This window comes from Oncorhynchus mykiss, chromosome Y, assembly GCF_013265735.2.
Source record: "Oncorhynchus mykiss isolate Arlee chromosome Y, USDA_OmykA_1.1, whole genome shotgun sequence".
Classification (NCBI taxonomy): Eukaryota; Metazoa; Chordata; class Actinopteri; order Salmoniformes; family Salmonidae; genus Oncorhynchus; species Oncorhynchus mykiss.
The window spans coordinates 41,885,213-41,908,474 of record NC_048593.1 but is presented as its reverse complement, the minus strand read 5'-3'; the positions used below and the strand labels follow the sequence as shown (position 1 = coordinate 41,908,474).

Sequence of the window (23,262 nt, the reverse complement as noted above, 5' to 3'; positions counted from 1 at the left end):
TCCCCCTCGACGCTCTCACCACTAGGCTACCTTCCCCCTCTACACTCTAACCACTAGGCTACCTGCCGCCTCCACGCTCTAACCACCTGCAGTCAAAGTTTTTTTTGGTCTCCTTGGCTACATAAGTTTTTAGTACAGCCTCCGAATGTCATGGAGATAAACCATATGTGTCGTAGTCACGTCTTTCCCCGGCATTGTACAGCTTGTTTCTAGCATAAAGCATTGCGGACTAAAGCGTCATTACAGATCACTTTATATAATCAGGTCCATACATTTTGTTTTCTAAATCTTAAGCTAACAAAGGGCTTATTCTTTTTAGACATTATATTTAGCAAAAGCCACAATACTCTCACATACCCCCTCAATATACTCTCAATATACCCCCACATACCCCCTCAATATACTCTCAATATAGCTTCACGTACCCCCTCAATATACCCCCACATACCCCCTCAATATACTCTCAATATACCTTCACGTACCCCCTCAATATACCCCCACATACCCCCTCAATATACTCTCAATATAGCTTCACGTACCCCCTCAATATACCCCCACATACCCCCTCAATATACTCTCAATATACCTTCACGTACCCCCTCAATATACCCCCACATACCCCCTCAATATACTCTCAATATAACTTCACGTACCCCCTCAATATACCCTCACATACCCCCTCAATATACTCTCAATATAGCTTCACGTACCCCCTCAATATACCCCCACATACCCCCTCAATATACTCTCAATATACCTTCACGTACCCCCTCAATATACCCCCACATACCCCCTCAATATACTCTCAATATACCTTCACGTACCCCCTCAATATACCCCCACATACCCCCTCAATATACTCTCAATATACCTTCACGTACCCCCTCAATATACCCCCACATACCCCCTCAATATACTCTCAATATACCTTCACGTACCCCCTCAATATACCCCCACATACCCCCTCAATAAACTCTCAATATACCTTCACGTACCCCCTCAATATACCCCCACATACCCCCTCAATATACTCTCAATATAGCTTCACGTACCCCCTCAATATACCCCCACATACCCCCTCAATATACTCTCAATATACCTTCACGTACCCCCTCAATATACCCTCACATACCCCCTCAATATACTCTCAATATAGCTTCACGTACCCCCTCAATATACCCCCACATACCCCCTCAATATACCCCTAAAAATGTACTTTTAACAAGGCAAACATGATAATTGAAATGCATTTTTATTTATTTTTTTATTTTACCTTTATTTAACCAGGTAGGCAAGTTGAGAACAAGTTCTCATTTACAATTGCGACCTGGCCAAGATAAAGCAAAGCAGTTCGACAGATACAACAACACAGAGTTACACATGGAGTAAAACAAACATACAGTCAATAATAAAGTATAAACAAGTCTATATACAATGTGAGCAAATGAGGTGAGAAGGGAGGTAAAGGCAAAAAAAGGCCTTGGTGGCAAGGTAAATACAATATAGCAAGTAAAACACTGGAATGGTAGTTTTGCAATGGAAGAATGTGCAAAGTAGAAATAAAAATAATGGGGTGCAAAGGAGCAAAATAAATAAATAAATTAAATACAGATGGGAAAGAGGTAGTTGATAGGGCTAAATTATATGTGGGCTATGTACAGGTGCAGTAATCTGTGAGCTGCTCTGACAGTTGGTGCTTAAAGCTAGTGAGGGAGATAAGTGTTTCCAGTTTCAGAGATTTTTGTAGTTCGTTCCAGTCATTGGCAGCAGAGAACTGGAAAGAGAGGCGGCCAAAGAAAGAATTGGTTTTGGGGGTGACTAGAGAGATATACCTGCTGGAGCGTGTGCTACAGGTGGGAGATGCTATGGTGACCAGCGAGCTGAGATAAGGGGGGACTTTACCTAGCAGGGTCTTGTAGATGACATGGAGCCAGTGGGTTTGGCGACGAGTATGAAGCGAGGGCCAGCCAACGAGAGCGTACAGGTCGCAATGGTGGGTAGTGTATGGGGCTTTGGTGACAAAACGGATTGCACTGTGATAGACTGCATCCAGTTTGTTGAGTAGGGTATTGGAGGCTATTTTGTAAATTACATCGCCAAAGTCGAGGATTGGTAGGATGGTCAGTTTTACAAGGGTATGTTTGGCAGCATGAGTGAAGGATGCTTTGTTGCGAAATAGGAAGCCAATTCTAGATTTAACTTTGGATTGGAGATGTTTGATATGGGTCTGGAAGGAGAGTTTACAGTCTAACCAGACACCTAAGTATTTGTAGTTGTCCACGTATTCTAAGTCAAGGCATTCCAGGTGACTATTTCATGAAGCTGGTTGAGAGAATGCCAAGAGTGTGCAAAGCTGTCATCAAGGCAAATGGTGGCTACTATGAAAAATAGGCCATAGAGGTGAAATAATTACAATGTAGCATTAATACTGGAGTGATAGATGTGCAGATGATGATGTGCAAGTAGAGATACTGGGGAGCAAAAGAGCAAGAGGGTAAGTAACAATATGGGGATGAGGTAGTTGGGTGGGCTATTTACAGATTGGCTGTGTAAAGGTGGTCTAAGTAGGAGTTGGCTTTGGGGATGACTAGTGAAATAAACCTGCTGGAGCGCATGCTGCTAAGGTGACCAGTGAGCTGAGATTAGGCTGGGCTTTACATAGCAAAGACTTATAGATGACCTGGAGCCAGTGGGTTTGGCGATGGATATGTAGCGGGGGCCAGCCGACTAGAGCATACAGGTCACAGTGGTGGGTAGTATATGGGGCTTGGTGACAAAATGGATGGCACTGTGATAGAATACATCCAGTTTGCTGAGTAGAGTGTTGGGGGCTATTTTGTAAATTACATAGCCGAAGTCAAGACTCGGTATGATTGTCAGTTTTACGAGGGTATGTTTGGCGGCATGAGTGAAGGAGGATTTGTTGTGAAATAGAAAGCTGATTCTAGATTTAATTTTGTGTTGGAGATGCTTAATGTGAGTCTGGAAGGAGAGTTTACAGTCTAGCCAGACTCCTAGGTATTTGTAGTTGTCCACATATTCTAAGTCAGAACCTTCCAGAGTAGTGATGCTAGTCGAGCAGGAGGGTGCAGGCAGAAATCGGTTGAAGAGTATGCATTTAGTTTTACTAGCATTTAAAAGCAGTTGGAGGCAACGGAAGGAGTGTTGTAAGGCGTTGAAGCTCATTTGGAGGTGTGTTAGCACAGTGTCCAAAGAAGGGCCAGATGAATACAGAATGGTGTCATCTGCGTAGATGTGGATCAGAGAATCACCAGCAGCAAGAGCGACATCATTGATATATACAGAGAAAAGAATCGGCCGAGAATTGAACCCTGTGGCACACCCATGGAGACCGCCAGAGGTCTGGACAACAGGCCCTGCGATTTGACACACTGAACTCAATCTCAGAAGTCGTTGGTGAACCAGGCGAGGCATTCATTTGAGTCTGCCGATAGGAATGCGATGATTGACAGTCGAAGGGGGTAGCCAGGTGAAAAGCATGGCCAGCTGTAGAAAAATGCTTATTGAAATGATCGATTATCGTAGATTTATAGGTGGTGACAGTGTTTCCTAGCCTCAGTGCAGTAGGCAGCTGGGAGGAGGTGTTCTTATTCTCCATGGACTTTACAGTGTCCCAAAACGTTTTGGAATTAGTACTACAGGAAGCAAATTTCTGTTTGAAAAAGCTAGCCTTAGCTTTCCTAACTGACTGAGTATATTGGTTCCTGACTTCCCTGAAAAGTTGCATATCACGGGGGCTATTCGATGCTAATGCAGAACGCCACAGGATGTTTTTGTGCTGGTCAAGGGCAGTCAAGTCTGGGGTGAACCAAGGGCTATATCTGTTCTTAGTTCTACATTTCTTTGAGTGGGGCATGCTTATTTAAGATGGAGAGGAAAGCGATTTTTAAGAGCATCCAGGCATCCTCTAATGACGGGATGAGGTCAATATACTTCTAGGATACCCGTGCCAGGTCGATTAGAAAGGCCTGCACGCTGAAGTGTTTTAGGGAGCGTTTGACAGTGATGAGGGGTAGTCGTTTGACCGTGGACCCATTACGCACGCAGGCTTAAGGTTTGTTTTGTATTGAATCAAGTAAGTATTTTGTCTAAGTGTATTTTGTAAATAACTTTGCCGGCTATAACTAACTTTGAGCACAGTAAATAATGATGGACACTTATGAACCTGAACATTCTGCATCTCAAAGTTGCATATTCAACTGAATCTCTGCCCTTAACAAGATGTCTACCCTGCATAGTCTACTGAATCTCTGCCCTTAACAAGATGTCTACCCTGCATAGTCTACTGAATCTCTGCCCTTAACAAGATGTCTACCCTGCATAGTCTACTGAATCTCTGCCCTTAACAAGATGTCTACCCTGCATAGTCTACTGAATCTCTGCCCTTAACAAGATGTCTACCCTGCATAGTCTACTGAATCTCTGCCCTTAACAAGATGTCTACCCTACATAGTCTACTGAATCTCTGCCCTTAACAAGATGTCTACCCTGCATAGTCTACTGAATCTCTGCCCTTAACAAGATGTCTACCCTGCATAGTCTACTGAATCTCTGCCCTCAACAAGATGTCTACCCTGCATAGTCTACTGAATCTCTGCCCTTAACAAGATGTCTACCCTGCATAGTCTACTGAATCTCTGCCCTTAACAAGATGTCTACCCTGCATAGTCTACTGAATCTCTGCCCTTAACAAGATGTCTACCCTGCATAGTCTACTGAATCTCTGCCCTTAACAAGATGTCTACCCTGCATAGTCTACTGAATCTCTGCCCTTAACAAGATGTCTACCCTGCATAGTCTACTGAATCTCTGCCCTTAACAAGATGTCTACCCTGCATAGTCTACTGAATCTCTGCCCTTAACAAGATGTCTACCCTACATAGTCTACTGAATCTCTGCCCTTAACAAGATGTCTACCCTGCATAGTCTACTGAATCTCTGCCCTTAACAAGATGTCTACCCTGCATAGTCTACTGAATCTCTGCCCTCAACAAGATGTCTACCCTGCATAGTCTACTGAATCTCTGCCCTTAACAAGATGTCTACCCTGCATAGTCTACTGAATCTCTGCCCTTAACAAGATGTCTACCCTGCATAGTCTACTGAATCTCTGCCCTTAACAAGATGTCTACCCTGCATAGTCTACTGAATCTCTGCCCTTAACAAGATGTCTACCCTGCATAGTCTACTGAATCTCTGCCCTTAACAAGATGTCTACCCTGCATAGTCTACTGAATCTCTGCCCTTAACAAGATGTCTACCCTGCATATTCAACTGAATCTCTGCCCTTAACAAGATGTCTACCCTGCATAGTCTACTGAATCTCTGCCCTTAACAAGATGTCTACCCTGCATAGTCTACTGAATCTCTGCCCTTAACAAGATGTCTACCCTGCATAGTCTACTGAATCTCTGCCCTTAACAAGATGTCTACCCTGCATAGTCTACTGAATCTCTGCCCTTAACAAGATGTCTACCCTGCATAGTCTACTGAATCTCTGCCCTTAACAAGATGTCTACCCTGCATAGTCTACTGAATCTCTGCCCTTAACAAGATGTCTACCCTGCATAGTCTACTGAATCTCTGGCCTTAACAAGATGTCTACCCTACATAGTCTACTGAATCTCTGCCCTTAACAAGATGTCTACCCTGCATAGTCTACTGAATCTCTGCCCTTAACAAGATGTCTACCCTGCATAGTCTACTGAATCTCTGCCCTTAACAAGATGTCTACCCTGCATAGTCTACTGAATCTCTGCCCTTAACAAGATGTCTACCCTGCATAGTCTACTGAATCTCTGCCCTTAACAAGATGTCTACCCTGCATAGTCTACTGAATCTCTGCCCTTAACAAGATGTCTACCCTGCATAGTCTACTGAATCTCTGCCCTTAACAAGATGTCTACCCTGCATAGTCTACTGAATCTCTGCCCTTAACAAGATGTCTACCCTGCATAGTCTACTGAATCTCTGCCCTTAACAAGATGTCTACCCTGCATATTTTACTGAATCTCTGCCCTTAACAAGATGTCTACCCTGCATAGTCTACTGAATCTCTGCCCTTAACAAGATGTCTACCCTGCATATTTTACTGAATCTCTGCCCTTAACAAGATGTCTACCCTGCATATTTTACTGAATCTCTGCCCATAACAAGATGTCTACCCTGCATAGTCTGCTGAATCTCTGCCCTTAACAAGATGTCTACCCTGCATATTTTACTGAATCTCTGCCCTTAACAAGATGTCTACCCTGCATAGTCTGCTGAATCTCTGCCCTTAACAAGATGTCTACCCTGCATATTTTACTGAATCTCTGCCCTTAACAAGATGTCTACCCTGCATAGTCTGCTGAATCTCTGCCCTTAACAAGATGTCTACCCTGCATATTTTACTGAATCTCTGCCCTTCACAAGATGTCTACCCTGCATATTCTACTGAATCTCTGCCCTTAACAAGATGTCTACCATGCATAGTCTACGGAATCTCTGCCCTTAACAAGATGTCTACCCTGCATAGTCTACTGAATATTCTACAGGTAAACTATCCTTTCAACCCCCCCCCCCCCCCCACAGGTGTGACCTCACAGAGGTATGTGTGTGTCTACTTCCTGTCACCAGGTGTACAGTGCAGACGGTGAGTTCCTGTTTAAGTTTGGTTCCCATGGCGAGGGGAACGGCCAGTTCAATGCCCCCACCGGAGTTGCCGTGGATACCAATGGGAACATCATCGTGGCCGACTGGGGCAACAGCCGCATACAGGTGAGGCCACACCCACAGCACCTGATACAAGGTGAGGCCACACCCACAGCACCTGATACAAGGTGAGGCCACACCCACAGCACCTGATACAAGGTGAGGCCACACCCACAGCACCTGATACAAGGTGAGGCCACACCCACAGCACCTGATACAAGGTGAGGCCACACCCACAGCACCTGATACAAAGTGAGGCCACACCCACCGCACCTGATACAAGGTGAGGCCACACCCACCGCACCTGAGACAAGGTGAGGCCACACCCACAGCACCTGATACAAGGTGAGGCCACACCCACAGCACCTCAAACAAGGTGAGGCCACACCCACAGCACCTCATACAAGGTGAGGCCACACCCACAGCACCTCATACAAGGTGAGGCCACACCCACAGCACCTGATACAAGGTGGGGACACACCCACAGCACCTGATACAAGGTGGGGCCACACCCACAGCACCCGATACAGGTGGGGCCACACCCACAGCACCTGATACAGTTGGGGCCACACCCACAGCACCTGATACAGATGAGGCCACACCCACAGCATCTAATTTGGGAGATAACACACACAAACAATAGAGATGCATAGAGGACTCTAGTGCCCAAAAGCTTGTTTTAGCATGGGCAGCACCATTGAGGACTTTCACCATTTTCACCAAGTAGTCAAATTGGTTTAAGGAAGGACAAAATAATTCAATCCAGATCACCAGGAGGAAAGAGCCAATGAATTATACTTGTGAGGAAACATTCCATAACTCCAGGGGGCAGTAAATCACCATCCATTGTACCTGTTCAGACAACACCCTCCAGGGGGCAGTAAATCACCATCCTTTATACCTGTTCAGACAACACCCTCCAGGGGGCAGTAAATTACCATCCTTTATACCTGTTCAGACAACACCCTCCAGGGGGCAGTAAATCACCATCCTTGTCTTTATACCTGTTCAGACAACACCCTCCCGGGGGCAGTAAATCACCAACCTTGTCTTTAAACCTGTTCAGACAACACCCTCCAGGGGGCAGTAAATCACCAACCTTGTCTTTAAACCTGTTCAGACAACACCCTCCAGGGGGCAGTAAATCACTATCCTTTAAACCTGTTCAGACAACACCCTCCAGGGGGCAGTAAATCACCAACCTTTAAACCTGTTCAGACAACACCCTCCAGGGGGCAGTAAATCACCAACCTTGTCTTTAAACCTGTTCAGACAACACCCTCCAGGGGGCAGTAAATCACCAACCTTGTCTTTAAACCTGTTCAGACAACACCCTCCAGGGGGCAGTAAATCACCAACCTTGTCTTTAAACCTGTTCAGACAACACCCTCCAGGGGGCAGTAAATCACCAACCTTTAAACCTGTTCAGACAACACCCTCCAGGTGGCAGTAAATCACCAACCTTTATACCTGTTCAGACAACACCCTCCAGGGGGCAGTAAATCACCAACCTTGTCTTTATACCTGTTCAGACAACACCCTCCAGGTGGCAGTAAATCACCAACCTTGTCTTTAAACCTGTTCAGACAACACCCTCCAGGGGGCAGTAAATCACCATCCTTTAAACCTGTTCAGACAACACCCTCCAGGGGGCATTAAATCACCAACCTTGTCTTTAAACCTGTTCAGACAACACCCTCCAGGGGGCAGTGTGCACCCTTTCAGTTTGTTTTCCAACTCATAGAAGTAGTAGGAGCAGAAAAGTGACTGCTTAAAAATGGTGACTGCCTCAATGGCGTTGCCTGTTCTCTAACAGACACCATAATGGAAAAGTTGTAACGTTGTGATCTCTATTGATCTGTCTGACACAAAAAAAAAGCATTTCACCTGGATTCAAGATTAGCTATCCGAGTGTATAGTAAAGATGAGTTGGACTCACGCTCTCTGTTGTGATGAGGTAGCTCTGACTGCGACTTAAAATCAGTCAACCTCAGCCCAAGGCATCAAATCAAAATCAAATCAAATGTTATTGGTCACGTACACATATTTTGCAGTGTTTTGCGTAGGTGTCTTTTCCTTTATAATCCTTAACTGTCTGGAGTCCCTGCCACGTACGCCTCGTGTCTGAGCCGTTGCAGAGGAAACATCCTCCTAATAAGGGCTAAGACGTTGTTTTCCCAAGCGGGAGCCTGGGGGTTCAGATCCATTTACAATACAATACAAATTCAGATGGAAAAAAAAAGGTCTGTAAGAACAGAATTTAACACAAAAACTACAACTGAAACAAGACTCCAGCCACCCCAGTCATAAACTGTTCTCTCTGCTACCGCACGGCAAGCGATACCGGAGCACCAAGTCTAGGACCAAGAGGCTTCTAAACAGCTTCTACCCCCAAGCCATAAGACTCCTGAACATCTAATCAAATCACTACTATTTGCACCCCCCCCCCCCCTTCTTCTACGCTGCTGCTACTCTCTGTTATTATCTATGTATAGTCACTTTAATAACTCTACCAACATGTACATATTACCTCAATTAACCGGTACCCCCTGCACATTGACTCTGTACCCCCCTGTATGTAGCCTCCACATTGACTCTGTACCAGTACCCCCTGTACATAGCCTCCACATTGACTCTGTACCAGTACCCCCTGTATATAGCCTCCACATTGACTCTGTACCAGTACCCCCTGTACATAGTCTCCACATTGACTCTGTACCAGTACCCCCTGTATATAGCCTCGCTAATGACTCAGTACCGGTACCCCCTGTACATAGCCTCCACATTGACTCTGTACCAGTACCCCCTGTATATAGCCTCCACATTGACTCTGTACCAGTACCCCCTGTACATAGCCTCCACATTGACTCTGTACCAGTACCCCCTGTATGTAGCCTCCACATTGACTCTGTACCAGTACCCCCTGTATATAGTCTCCACATTGACTCTGTACCAGTACCCCCTGTATATAGCCTCCACATTGACTCTGTACCAGTACCCCCTGTACATAGCCTCCACATTGACTCTGTACCAGTACCCCCTGTATATAGCCTCGCTAATGACTCAGTACCGGTACCCCCCTGTATATAGCCTCGCTAATGACTCAGTACCGGTACCCCCTGTATATAGCCTCGCTAATGACTCAGTACCGGTACCCCCCTGTATATAGCCTCGCTAATGACTCAGTACCGGTACCCCCTGTATATAGCCTCGCTAATGACTCAGTACCGGTACCCCCTGTATATAGCCTCGCTAATGACTCAGTACCGGTACCCCCTGTATATAGCCTCGCTAATGACTCAGTACCGGTACCCCCTGTATATAGCCTCGCTAATGACTCAGTACCGGTACCCCCTGTATATAATATCGCTATTGTTATTTAACTGCTGCTCTTTAATTAGTTGTTACTTTTGTTTCTTTTTTTATAGGTATTTTCATAACTGCGTTGTTGGTTAAGGGCATTTCACCAAGGTCTGTTGTAATTCCGCGCATGTGAATTAAAATTGGATTTGATTTGAAACCCCTTTTTTTCTTTCCCCAGGTATTTGACAGCGCTGGTTCCTTCCTGTCCTATATCAACACATCAGCTGACCCTCTCTACGGCCCCCAGGGTCTGACCCTCACCTCTGATGGACACGTGGCCGTAGCCGATTCTGGAAACCACTGCTTCAAGATCTACCGCTATCTACAATGATAGAGAGATGGAAGGAAGGATCGGGAGGGAGAGAGAGAGAGAGAGAGAGAGAGAGAGGGACATGGAGCCATGGCTGACTCTTCAAAGGTTTGAGGGATGGATAGTAGGAGGGGTGGACAGATGGAGGGACAGAGAGATGGACCCACAGAACAACTGCTTCAAAGCCTACTGCTTCCTACAGTAGGATGGATGGAGAGTTGGACAGACCGAACCACGGTTCATATACTGCTTCCTACAGTAGGATGGATGGATGGATGGATGGATGGATGGACCGGACCGGACCGGACCGAACCACGGTTCTCATACTACTACCTACAGTAGAGGGAGCCCGTTGGGACTCTCCCCTGCAGCTTTACCTTGTTCCCCGTATGGTACTTTCTGCAAATTCCATTCTGCCAAACTCTCCAGCCAGACAAGGGAGAACTGAACTCCCCTTTAGGAGGCTGGAGTGGAATGGAAAATATGACTTTACCATAGGGGAATCAGATAAATACTTGACAACAGGAAAGTTAATATTAAACAGTGTTAATATGTCCATACTTCATACCCTGGTTGTGTCTATTCCATTGGGGACCACTTTGTAAACAAGTGGAATCGATTTAGCTTGTTATCCCCTTGGGTTGTAGTCAGCCATCTTTTACCCATAAATCTAAAAGAGTGTTACATCCGCCATTTTGTGTGATCTATATAACCTTATATAGACGTACATAATGTATATTTGTTTTGTGTGTAGAGGTATCTGAATACTTTAGATCAATGCACTATCTAGTTACGCTATGTAGAAGAGCTCAACCACTTCACAAGATACTGTATGTGAGGTTGAACTGAATGAATTGCAAATATCAAGAGCACAAAGTTATACACATTTCTATTTGTGTTCTTTTTCTAAAGAACTTAAACAAAGGACTTGTTTGTTTAAAACATTTTTTATTTCTACATGATTTTATCTTTTAACAACAAACAAACAAAACATGTTTTTAAATCTAATTTGCTGCTGTTTAGATGTCCTCCTCTTCTTGGCCTCGGGTGTGTCCCAATAATTCCTCCTTCTTCCTGAAGTGTGCACTTGTTCGGGCTAAAGTGAGTTACCATTTACCGTACCAGACATGTCCTTGTAATAGAGTGGACGTCCCCCGGGAAATCAAATCAAATCACATGTATTTATATAGCCCTTCGTACATCAGCTGATATCTCAAAGTGCTGTACAGAAACCCAGCCCAAAACCCCAAACAGCAAGCATTGCAGGTGTAAAAGCACAAATTAGTCTGTTTAAGAGATATCTGTATTTTTGCATGGGCTGCATCTCAATCCACCACATCCGCCAACGTCGGCTGTCCACATCTGTGGTGGAAGGTGGCAGAGCTACCAGCAGTGTTTGTTAGACCAGGAGACATCCCCAAAAATCGGTCTTCTCGTGAAAAGGCCTGTAGTGTTCGCACGGAAAGCTGAGACTCTCACAAATGCGTTGGTGTTTTGCGTTGGTGTTTTGCTCTACGACCCCCCCCCCCCCCCCCCCCTGCTTGCTAAGGTCAGGGTTAGAGCTAGGGTTAATAGATAGTTATTTGAAATGTTACTGGTCGTCTTTGTCGAGCCAAATAAAGTGTTAATCTCATGTCAAAACAAGCAGGAAGGAGGAAGGAGGAGTTAACGAAACAAATTGTGAATCTCCCCAATAAAGGGAACTGGACACTTCTGGAGAAAGGAGAGATTATTGGAACGCAGGCCTTGTGAGACTGTAGCACTGAAACACTGCTCATCAGCGCCCTCTAGTGGGGGAAACATCCACATCGACTATTATACTGAAATATATTTTTGTACATTGTTGTTGTTGGACATTACACAAAGACGATTACTTTCAAAGGAATAATTTATATATATATATGTAACTCTGTGTATATTCAAATATCGCTGTCTATATCATATTCCAAAAGTGTATATTACTTCCTTATTGTTGTTGTGGCTGACGAAACCACTTCCTTATTGTTGTTGTGGCTGACGAAAGCACTTCCTTATTGTTGTTGTGGCTGACGAAAGCACTTCCTTATTGTTGTTGTGGCTGACGAAACCACTTCCTTATTGTTGTTGTGGCTGACGAAACCACTTCCTTATTGTTGTTGTGGCTGACGAAAGCACTTCCTTATTGTTGTTGTGGCTGACAAAAGCACTTCCTTATTGTTGTTGTGGCTGACGAAAGCACTTCCTTATTGTTGTTGTGGCTGACGAAAGCACTTTCTCCACGGGGGTTTGCCAGTATTTGTACTTGTTCTGACTTTCATATCAAGTCACATACACATGTTTAGCAGATGTTATTGCGGGTGTAGTGAAATGCTTGTGTTTCTAGCTCCAACAGTGCAGTAACATCTAACAATACACACAACAATACACACACATCTAAAAGTAACATTATGGAATTAATTATTATACACACATTAGATTGAGCAATGTCAGAGTGGCATTGATTAAAATACAGTAGAATAGAATACAGTACATATGAGATGAGTAACACACTATGTAAACATTATTTAAACCTTATTAAAGTGACCAGTATATATTCCATGTATATAGGGCAACAGCCTCTAAGGTGCAGGGTTACGTAACCGGCTAGTGATGGCTATTTAACAGTCTGATGGCCTTTCACTGTTCAGAAGGCTTTCTTTGTGGTAAATGAGAAGCACATTGCCAGTTAACAGACAAGGACATGCGGAAAGAGTTCCACCCACATGCAGTTTCTAATTCAAGGGTGGCTCTTCCTGGAGACCTATACCCTCCTGCAGGGTTTTGTTCCAGTCCTACTCAGAGCACACCTGATTCTATTAATCAGCTCCTCCGCAGGATATATACCTTTACCTAGGTAAAGTCAGTTAAGAACAAATTCTTATGTACAGGAACATGTACAGGCCTAGGAACAGTGGTTAACTGCCTGTTCAGGGGCAGAACGACAGATTTGTACCTTGTCAGCTCGGGGGTTTGAACTTACAACCTTCCGGTTACTTGTCCAACGCTCTACCCACAAGGCTACCCTGCCGCCCCGTATAGGTATAGGGCTGGAGCAAAAGCCTGCACGCCCAGTAGCTCTCCAATATGACGGATGGCCAACCCTGTTCTAATTTCCCCTGTTTGTGTGAATAAATCATATGCTCTGTGCTGCATCTCAGTCCACCGCACCCCAGCTGCCGCTCCCGAGGCACTGCAACTCAGTGCTAGAGGTGTCACTACAGATCCTGGATCTGATTCCAGGCTGTATCACAGCGGTCTAAGACACTGCAACTCAGTGCTAGAGGTGTCACTACAGATCCTGGTACTGATTCCAGGTTGTATCACAGCGGTCTAAGGCACTGCAACTCAGTGCTAGAGGTGTCACTACAGATCCTGGTTCTGATTCCAGGCTGTATCACAGCGGTCTAAGGCACTGCAACTCAGTGCTAGAGGTGTCACTACAGATCCTGGTTCTGATTCCAGGCTGTATCACAGCGGTCTAAGGCACTGCAACTCAGTGCTAGAGGTGTCACTACAGATCCTGGATCTGATTCCAGGCTGTATCACAGCGGTCTAAGGCACTGCAACTCAGTGCTAGAGGTGTCACTACAGATCCTGGATCTGATTCCAGGCTGTATCACAGCGGTCTAAGGTACTGCAACTCAGTGCTAGAGGTGTCACTACAGATCCTGGATCTGATGACCAGGCTGTATCACAGCGGTCTAAGGCACTGCAACTCAGTGCTAGAGGTGTCACTACAGATCCTGGATCTGATGACCAGGCTGTATCACAGCCGGCTGTGATTGGGAGTCCCCATTGGGCGCAGCGTCGTCCGGGTTAGTGTTTGGCCCGGGGGTAGGCCGTCATCGTAAATAAGAATTTGTTCTTAACTGAGTTGCGTAGTTAAAAGTTAAAATAAATAAAAAAAGAACATACAAATGATTGGAACGGGAGGGAATAAATACTCTGTCCTAGACTTAACTCATGTTACTGATTTAGTCTCAAACTATTCAGAAAATATTGTATTTGCTTGAGTAATCTCCTACCTTGAGTGATGTTCTTACTGACCCCCACCAATGCATGACCTAGACTAAAACAAGCTAGGACTAAACTAAGCCAACACTGAAATAAAATCAACAGAAATATGACATTACTTTTACAAAGATGCTGTATGATATACAGTATATATTTAAAATAATTTGTTTTGTATTTTGTTCAGTTCGTATGATTACAAAAGTATGTATTAAATATTAAATAAATATAATAAATAAATGAAATATTAAAGACACAACACCGTCATGGTTTTCTGGGTGCTTTGTTTGTGTGGTTTAAGATATACACTGCCTTTCAAAAGTTTGGGGTCACTTAGAAATGTCGTTGTTTTTGAAAGAAAAGCTATTTTTTTTGTCCATTAAAATAACATGAAATTGATCAGAAATACAGTGTAGACATTGTTAATGTTGTAAATGATTATTGTAGCTGGAAATGGCTGATATTTAATGGAACATCTACATAGGTGTACAGAGGCCCATTATCAGAAACCATCACTCCTGTGTTCCAATGGCACGTTGTGTTAGCTAATCCAAGTTTATCATTTTAAAAGGCTAATTGATCATTAGAAAACCCTTTTGCAATTATGTTAGCACAGCTGAAAACTGTGGTGCTGATTAAAGAAGCAATAAAATGGGCATTCTTTATACTAGTTGAGTATCTGGAGCATCAGCATTTGTGGGTTCGATTACAGGCTCAAAATAGCCAGAAACAAAGAACTTTCTTCTGAAACTCGTCAGTCTATTCTTGTTCTGAGAAATAAAGGCTATTCCATGCGAGGAAATGCCAAGAAACTGAAGATCTTGTGCAATGCTGTGTGCTAATCCCCTTTCCGATTGTTTGGGGCATCCGGAGAGAAGACAAGGTGAGCGCTACCATCAGTCCTGTGTCATGCCAACAGTAAAGCATCCTGAGACCATTCATTCGTGTGTTCAATTCTGCCTAAGAGCCATGAAAAAAATAATGGTATCAACACAGAGGTCGAAGATTATGATTTTTTTAACGCTGATACCGATTATTGGAGGACCAAAAAGCCGATACTGATTAAATGGACGATATGTTTTTTATTTGTAATAATGACAATTACAACAACACTGAATTAACACTTATTTTAACTTAATATAATACATCAATAAAATCAATTTAGCCTCAAATAAATAATGAAACATGTTCAATTTGGTTTAAATAATGCAAAAACACAGTGTTGGAGGAGAAAGTAAAAGTGCAATATGTGCCCTGTAAGAAAGCTAACGTTTAAGTTCCTTGCTCAGAACATGAGAACATATGAAAGCTGGTGGTTCCTTTTAACATGAGTCTTCAATGTTCCCAGGTAAGAAGTTTTAGGTTGTAGTTATTATAGGACTATTTCCCTCTATACCATTTGTATTTCATTAACCTTTGACTATTGGATGTTCTTATAGGCACTTTAGTATTGCCAGTGTAACAGCATAGCTTCCGTCCCTCTCCTCACTCCTCCCTGGGCTCGAACCAGCAACACAATGACAACAGCCACCACATTGAAGCAGCGTTAACCATGCAGAGCAAGGGAAACAAGCCCGCTAACTAGCCAGCCATTTCACTTCGGTTACACCAGCCTCATCTCGGGAGTTGATAGGTTTGAAGTCATAAACAGCGCAATGCTTGACGCACAACGAAGAGCTGCTGGCAAAACGCACGAAAGTGCTGTTTGAATGAATGTTTACGCGCCACTCAGTCAGATACTACCACCACTCAGTCAGATACTTAGATACTTGTATGCTCAGTCAGATTATATGCAACACAGGACACGCTAATTAATATCTAGTAATATCATCAACCATGTGTAGTTAACTAGTGATTATGATGATTTTTTTTGATAAGATAAGTTTAATGCTAGCTAGCAACTTACCTTGGCTTACTGCATTTGTGTAACAGGCAGTCAGTCTCCTTGTGGAGTGCAACAAGAGAGGCAGGTCTTTATTGCATTGGACTAGTTAACTGTACGGTTGCAAGGTGAAAATCTGTCTTTCTGCCCCTGAAAGAGGCAGTTTACCCATTGTTCCTAGGCCATCATTGAAAATAAGAATGTGTTCTTCACTGACTTGCCTAGTTAAATAAAGATGAAATAAAAAGGTGTAAAAAAAATTAATAAAAAAAAATAAAAAATCGGCTCCCAAAAATACAGATTTCCGATTGTTATGAAAACTTGAAACTGCCCTAATTAAATCGGCCATTCCGATTAATCGGTCGACCTCTACAACACATCCCCCGAGAGAAACTTCTCCCAACCGTCCAGGAACAGTTTGGTGATGAACAATGCCTTTTCCAGCATGATGGAGCAACTTGCCATAAGGCAAAAAGTGATAAAGTGGCTCGAGGAACAAAACATCGATATTTTGGGTCCATGACCAGGAAACTCCCCAGACCTTAATCCCATTGAGAACTTGTGGTCAATCCTCAAGAGGCGGGTGGACAAACAAAAACCCACAAATTCTGACAAACTCCAAGCATTGATTATGCAAGAATGGGCTGCCATCAGTCAGGATGTGGTCCAGAAGTTAATTGACAGCATGCCAGGACAGATTGCAGAGGTCTTGAAAAAGTAGGGTCAACACTACAAATACATCTTTGCATCAACTTCATGTAATTGTCAATAAAAGCCTTTGACTTCAGTACGGTCTGACAAACACAGCTGTCGCTCGGCAGATGAAGGGCCGACATGAGCGGTTGATTTTAGATACAGATCATGCTGATAGTCTGTATTATGTTACATTGCACACGGGTGCCTCAAGAGACTTGTAAATTACAAAATGTGTATTGCGATTCAATGGGGTCGGTGTTGTCATGACGACTAATGCCAAAGCCAGGTACTGTAAAAAAAAATATTAAAAAAGTGTTTGTGACAGGGCAGGTGAACAGTTTCCTCCAGGGGGACACCTATTAATCAAATGTATTTATAAAGCCCTTCTTACATCAGCGGACATCTCAAAGTGCTGTAGAGAAACCCAGCCTAAAAGACATTTGAATGTTACATTCATGACGGTAAAATAAAATCACAGCCTCTTGCGATATGGATGTTGTACGTCACTATTGCACGTGGATGAAAATTCAATTAATTGTGCAGCCCTTCCTCTTGCTTCCCTCCCTCAATTTATTTTACCTTTATTTAACTATGCAAGTGGGTTAAGAACAAATGCTTATTTTCAATGACGGCCTAGGAACAGTGGGTTAACTGCCTTGTTCAGAGGCATAGATTTTTACCTAGTCAGCTCTGGGATTTGATCCAACAACTTTCCGTTTACTAGTGCAACACTAACCACTAGGCTACCTGCCGCATCTACACTCTAACCACTAGGCTACCTGCCGCTTCTACACTAACCACTTGGCTACCTGCCGCTTCTACACTCTAACCACTAGGCTACCTGCCGCTTCTACACTAACCACTTGGCTACCTGCCGCTTCTACACTAACCACTTGGCTACCTGCCGCATCTACACTAACTACTAGGCTACCTGCCACCTCTACACTCTAACCACTAGGCTACCTGCCGCTTCTACACTAACCACTTGGCTACCTGCCGCTTCTACACTCTAACCACTAGGCTACCTGCCGCTTCTACACTCTAACCACTAGGCTACCTGCCGCTTCTACACTCTAACCACTAGGCTACCTGCCGCCTCTACACTCTAACCACTAGGCTACCTGCCGCCTCTATTACCGGTTTTCCCATTCGTACAACAACTGCTCTAGATCAAACCTCCCGTTCTCCTAGAATAATCAAGAACATAACTAATAATAATGTAAAACAATTCTCAGCCTAACTGACATTAATTTTCTGGAGAACTCTGATCTAGTAAATACAACAACATTGTCCAGTTACATTTTATTTTCCAAATGTTCATTAGTAACACAAGGACGGTAGGCTATATACAGTATTGCATTTGTAATTTGCACCAATGACAACATGAACAAACACAATTTAAAAAAAGCCACTCTTTCCAAAATACCCAATATGCATTGCAATCATTTCATTAAAACAATCATGATTCATTAAAATGAAGTAAAACGCTAAATTCATTTTTTTTTTTTTAAGTTAAAAAATAATAATAAATACATTGATATTCAAGGGTAAATGAATAACAGGATAAAAATAATAACTTCAAACATAAAGACAACTGACCTTGTGTATTGTTGGGGTGCGTTCAGTTCAATTGAACGTTTGCTACATTGCGTAACAGTTTGTACTGAACAACACCTTTCCCCAAAACGTTCTTGAACAGACTAAGGTACATTTACTTCATTTGGTGAGTGTGACTTGAAGCAATATGTTAATTATTTAAAAAGGGCGGCTGTACATTTAACCTCCAACCGCTCTCCTTTTCTCAACTGGTCGTTCAGTACAGCACTGTTTCATTGAGCTTTACACTAAATTCATACTGAACGCAGCCCTCTATTTGAACACAACCCCAGTGGAACATTCTGGTTGGACCGCAGATGGTCAAGACGACCATGCTCAAATGGACCAATCAGCAACCAGAGCAATGTGACCTGAACGGACACAGAGCCAATAGGAAAACATTCTACCCCTGTAAACAGTGTTCTCCACATGTTAAAGCATCAAAATAAACGACAAAAGCCTGACAATGTTTTGTAACGTTCGGATAGAAATAGCCTGTGTAGAACAAACATACCTCTGACATATAGAATAAGGATTCACATCAGCTCGATTCATGGCAGATCTGCAATGTTCGAGAAAGTTTGGCAACTGAACATGGCCCAGTGTCAGCACTTTACAATGGAATTGGTTAAACATTTACGAAATGACGATGAACCAAAAACTACACACAGGTTAAAAACTTAATCTAAAATAGACTATTAAAATAAAACAAGATTATTCACAACCATCAATAAACAGGATGTAATGTTATTGAACAATAAACAGGAAGTAATGTTATTGACAACAATAAACAGGATGTAATGTTATTGAACAATAAACAGGATGTAATGTTATTGAACAATAAACAGGATGTAATGTTATTGACAACAATAAACAGGATGTAATGTTATTGACAACAAATAACAGGACCCATTAATAGTCAATGTAATGGTACAGAGTATGTACCGTACAGGCACCTGCCATAATAAACAGGAAACCCTCGAGTATATGAGGGATACAACGTCTATTGAAAGCAGGCGCTTCTCACACATGATGTGGTTCCTGAGTTAAGCAATTGACATCCCATAATGGTTATGTTCATGTATAAAAATACCCTGATACTTTGGCTACAAGAAAAAAAAGATCTCAGTGATTTAAAAGAGGGGTCTCATAGGAACATAGGGGGTTTAAAAAGGTGTGTGTCAGTCACCAGATCTCAACCCAATTCAACACTTACGGGAGATTCTGGAGTGGCGCCTGAGACCGTGTTTTCCACCACCAATCAACAAAACACCAAATGATGGAATTTCCCGGGGGAAGAATGGTGTCACATCCCTCCAGTAGAGTTCCAGACTCCGGTAGAATCGGTGCCAAGACACATTGAAGCTGTTCTGGTGGCCCCAATGCCCTATTAACACACTGTGTTTGAGTTTCCTTTATTTTGGCAGTTACATGCACTCTCCGTTTTAGGAAATTCAGAGCAGTCCTCCGTTTCTGCACATCAACTATGGATGCATCTCATATGGCACCCTATTCCCTATATAGTGCACTACCCAGGGTCCATAGAAGTCTGGTAGAAAGTAGTGGCACCATATAAAGAGAATAGGGTATGTGGTCATACTGTACCATAGTAGTGGACATAACAGCACTTCTCAACAACAACAACAACTAACTAAAACGTGTACCCGAGTATCGAGTTTGGGAATCCCTGTCCTATATAGTGATCTGATTTTGACATAAGTGGTACACTGTATATGGTACAGAGTGCTATTGGGGACACGTGCTGTGTCTGTAGTAGGGTACTAACACCTCTAATGACTGTCTGTAGGAGCAGGCGTGACTGAAGTGCTGTTATGTCCACTACTATGGTACAGTATGACCACACACCCTATTCCCTTATATGGGGCGGCAGGGTAGCCTAGTGGTTAGAGCGTTGGACTAGTAACCGGAAGGTTGCAAGTTTAAACCCCCGAGCTGACAAGGTACAAATCTGTCGTTCTGGCCCTGAACAGGTAGTTAACCCACTGTTCCTAGGCCGTCATTGAAAATAAGAATTTGTTCTTAACTGACTTGCCTAGTTAAATAAATAAATAAATAAATAAATAAATATGGTTCACTACTTTCTACCAGAGTCCTATGGACCCTGGTAGTGCACTATATAGGGAATAGGGTGCCATATGAGATGCATGCACTTCCTATCACAGCTTTTAGAGGTCAGACCACGCCGTAAAGTCCAGTGGTTAGAACCAGAATCCTCTGACCAGGATATTGGCTGTCATTTTCACTTTGCAGACGATTCAACACGTTGAAACGGTCACACTCTGCAGCTGACTAACGGCACAAGGCCGTGTCTTGGTGTCCTTTAGGAGAAAGGCAACTGTCTTGCCAACGTGATGTCATGCATTAGTTACAACGAGTCCCTGTGGTGCCACACACAACCACCAAGGGAGTCTTTCATTTTAAATGTTTCCATTTTAGAAATTCTACAATCACAATTGAACAAGACACTCTGGAACCCCCACCACAGTAGAATCAGTACCATTCTAGAACACTCCAGGGGCTCTGGCACAAAGCCACAGTAGAATTAGTAACATTCTAGAACACTCCAGGGGCTCTAGCACAAAGCCACAGTAGAATTAGTAACATTCTAGAACACTCCAGGGGCTCTTGCACAAAGCCACAGTATAATTAGTAACATTCTAGAACACTCCAGGGGCTCTGGCACAAAGCCACAGTAGAATTAGTAACATTCTAGAACACTCCAGGGGCTCTGGCACAAAGCCACAGTAGAATTAGTAACATTCTAGAACACTCCAGGGGCTCTGGCACAAAGCCACAGTAGAATCAGTACCATTCTAGAACACTCCAGGGGCCTGGGCACAAAGCCACAGTAGAATCAGTACCATTCTAGAACACTCCAGGGACTTGGGCACAAAGCCACAGTAGAATCAGTACCATAAAGCCACAGTATAATCAGTACCATTCTAGAACACTCCAGGGGCTCTGGCACAAAGCCACAGTAGAATCAGTACTATTCTAGAACACTCCAGGGGCTCTGGCACAAAGCCACAGTAGAATCAGTACCATAAAGCCACAGTATAATCAGTACCATTCTAGAACACTCCAGGGGCTTGGGCACAAAGCCACAGTAGAATTAGTACCATTCTAGAACACTCCAGGGGCTCGGGCACAAAGCCACAGCTGGAATGGTTGATCATCAATCGTGGATCTGGAATGAGTAGCCACACACACACACTCACTCTCAAGGTTGGCTATAGGCCTCATCTTCTACCCAGGCACACACACACCCCCCCCTCCTTGCTGTCATCAAGAGTGAATCTGTAATGAGTAGCCACACACACTCAGAGTTGGCTGTAGGCCTAAAACTTCTACCCAGGCACCTCCCCTCCCCCCGCCATCTCAGTAGTAATGACAGATCTGCAGTCTGCTCCCAGGATCGTTCTTCCCTGGGCTGAAGAAAGGAGATACCGGCTCTTCGAAGTACGCCTCAAACATGTACAACTTCTTCATGGTGACTGCGTCGTAGAAGGACACGCGTCCTGCGTCGTAGTCCAGGTACACGCCCACCCTCGGGGAGTTCCAGTAGTCGGCCAGAGGTATCTTGGCATCCTCCTCGTTAGCATATAGCCTGTCCTGCAGACTGAGGCTCCAGTAGCCGGAGGATGGACACAGGTTGACGAAACCCTTCCTGGGACTGTACTCCCCTGTCACCCCCAGGTACCATACGCCCTTGTCCTTCACATCCACCTGAAATAAGAAACAACAAATCAAAACTGTACTGTACTTGCCTTTCTTCATTGAGTTTCCCTGTGTCATCTATATGTACATATGGCCCAATGAAACATGTGGCTTCAACCCCTAGAATTTACATTAGGATCCCAGTGGTTAGAGCATTGAGCCAGTAACCGAAAGGTGGTTGGATCGAATCCCCGAGATGTCAAGGTAAAAAAAAAAAATCTGTCTTTCTGCCCCGGAGCAAGGCAGTTAACCCGCTGTTCCCCGGGCCCCGAAGACGTGGATGTTGATTATGGCAGCCGGGGCGGGGCGCACCTCTCTGATTCAGAGGGGTTAAATGTGGAAAACACTTTTCAGTTTAATATTTTAGTTTCAATACACTGCACGAAGACAATACTCTGCATGAAGACAATACTCTGCATGAAGACAATACTCTGCACGAAGACAATACCCTGCATGAAGACAATACTCTGCATGAAGACAATACTCTGCACGAGGACAATACTCTGCACGAGGACAATACTCTGCACGAGGACAATACTCTGCACGAGGACAATACTCTGCACGAGGACAATACTCTGCACGAGGACAATACTCTGCATGAAGACAAGACAGAGACAATACTCTGCACGAAGACAATACTCTGCATGAAGACAAGACAGAGACAATACTCTGCATGAAGACAATACTTTGCACGAAGACAAGACGGAGACAATACTCTGCACGGAGACAATACTCTACACGGAGACAAGACGGAGACAATACTCTGCACGGAGACAATACTCTGCACGGAGACAAGACGGAGACAATACTCTGCACGGAGACAATATACTCTGCACGGAGACAATATACTCTGCACGGAGACAATACTCTGCACGAAGACAATACTCTGCACGGAGACAATACTCTGCACGGAGACAATATACTCTGCACGGAG

General features: G+C 43.8%; 2 protein-coding genes across 5 annotated transcripts in view; one reads left to right on the top strand and one right to left on the bottom strand.

Moving 5' to 3' along the window:
• The window catches only part of trim3b (tripartite motif containing 3b), a 141,450-nt gene extending 127,724 nt beyond the window's left edge, over nt 1–13,726 (top strand). For all 3 annotated transcript variants that reach the window (XM_036967653.1, XM_036967651.1, XM_036967652.1), the window contains 2 exons: nt 6,640–6,780; nt 10,256–13,726. In XM_036967653.1, the coding sequence (XP_036823548.1) occupies nt 6,640–6,780; nt 10,256–10,408 (294 nt within the window). In that variant the 3' untranslated portion in view covers nt 10,409–13,726. The remainder of the gene's footprint in view (nt 1–6,639; nt 6,781–10,255) is intronic.
• Nucleotides 13,727–18,279: 4,553 nt separating this feature from the next.
• The window catches only part of trim47 (tripartite motif containing 47), a 24,662-nt gene continuing 19,679 nt past the window's right edge, over nt 18,280–23,262 (bottom strand). For both annotated transcript variants that reach the window (XM_036967577.1, XM_036967576.1), the window contains exon 10: nt 18,280–22,337. In XM_036967577.1, coding sequence (XP_036823472.1) covers nt 21,990–22,337 — 348 coding nt within the window. In that variant the 3' untranslated portion in view covers nt 18,280–21,989. The remainder of the gene's footprint in view (nt 22,338–23,262) is intronic.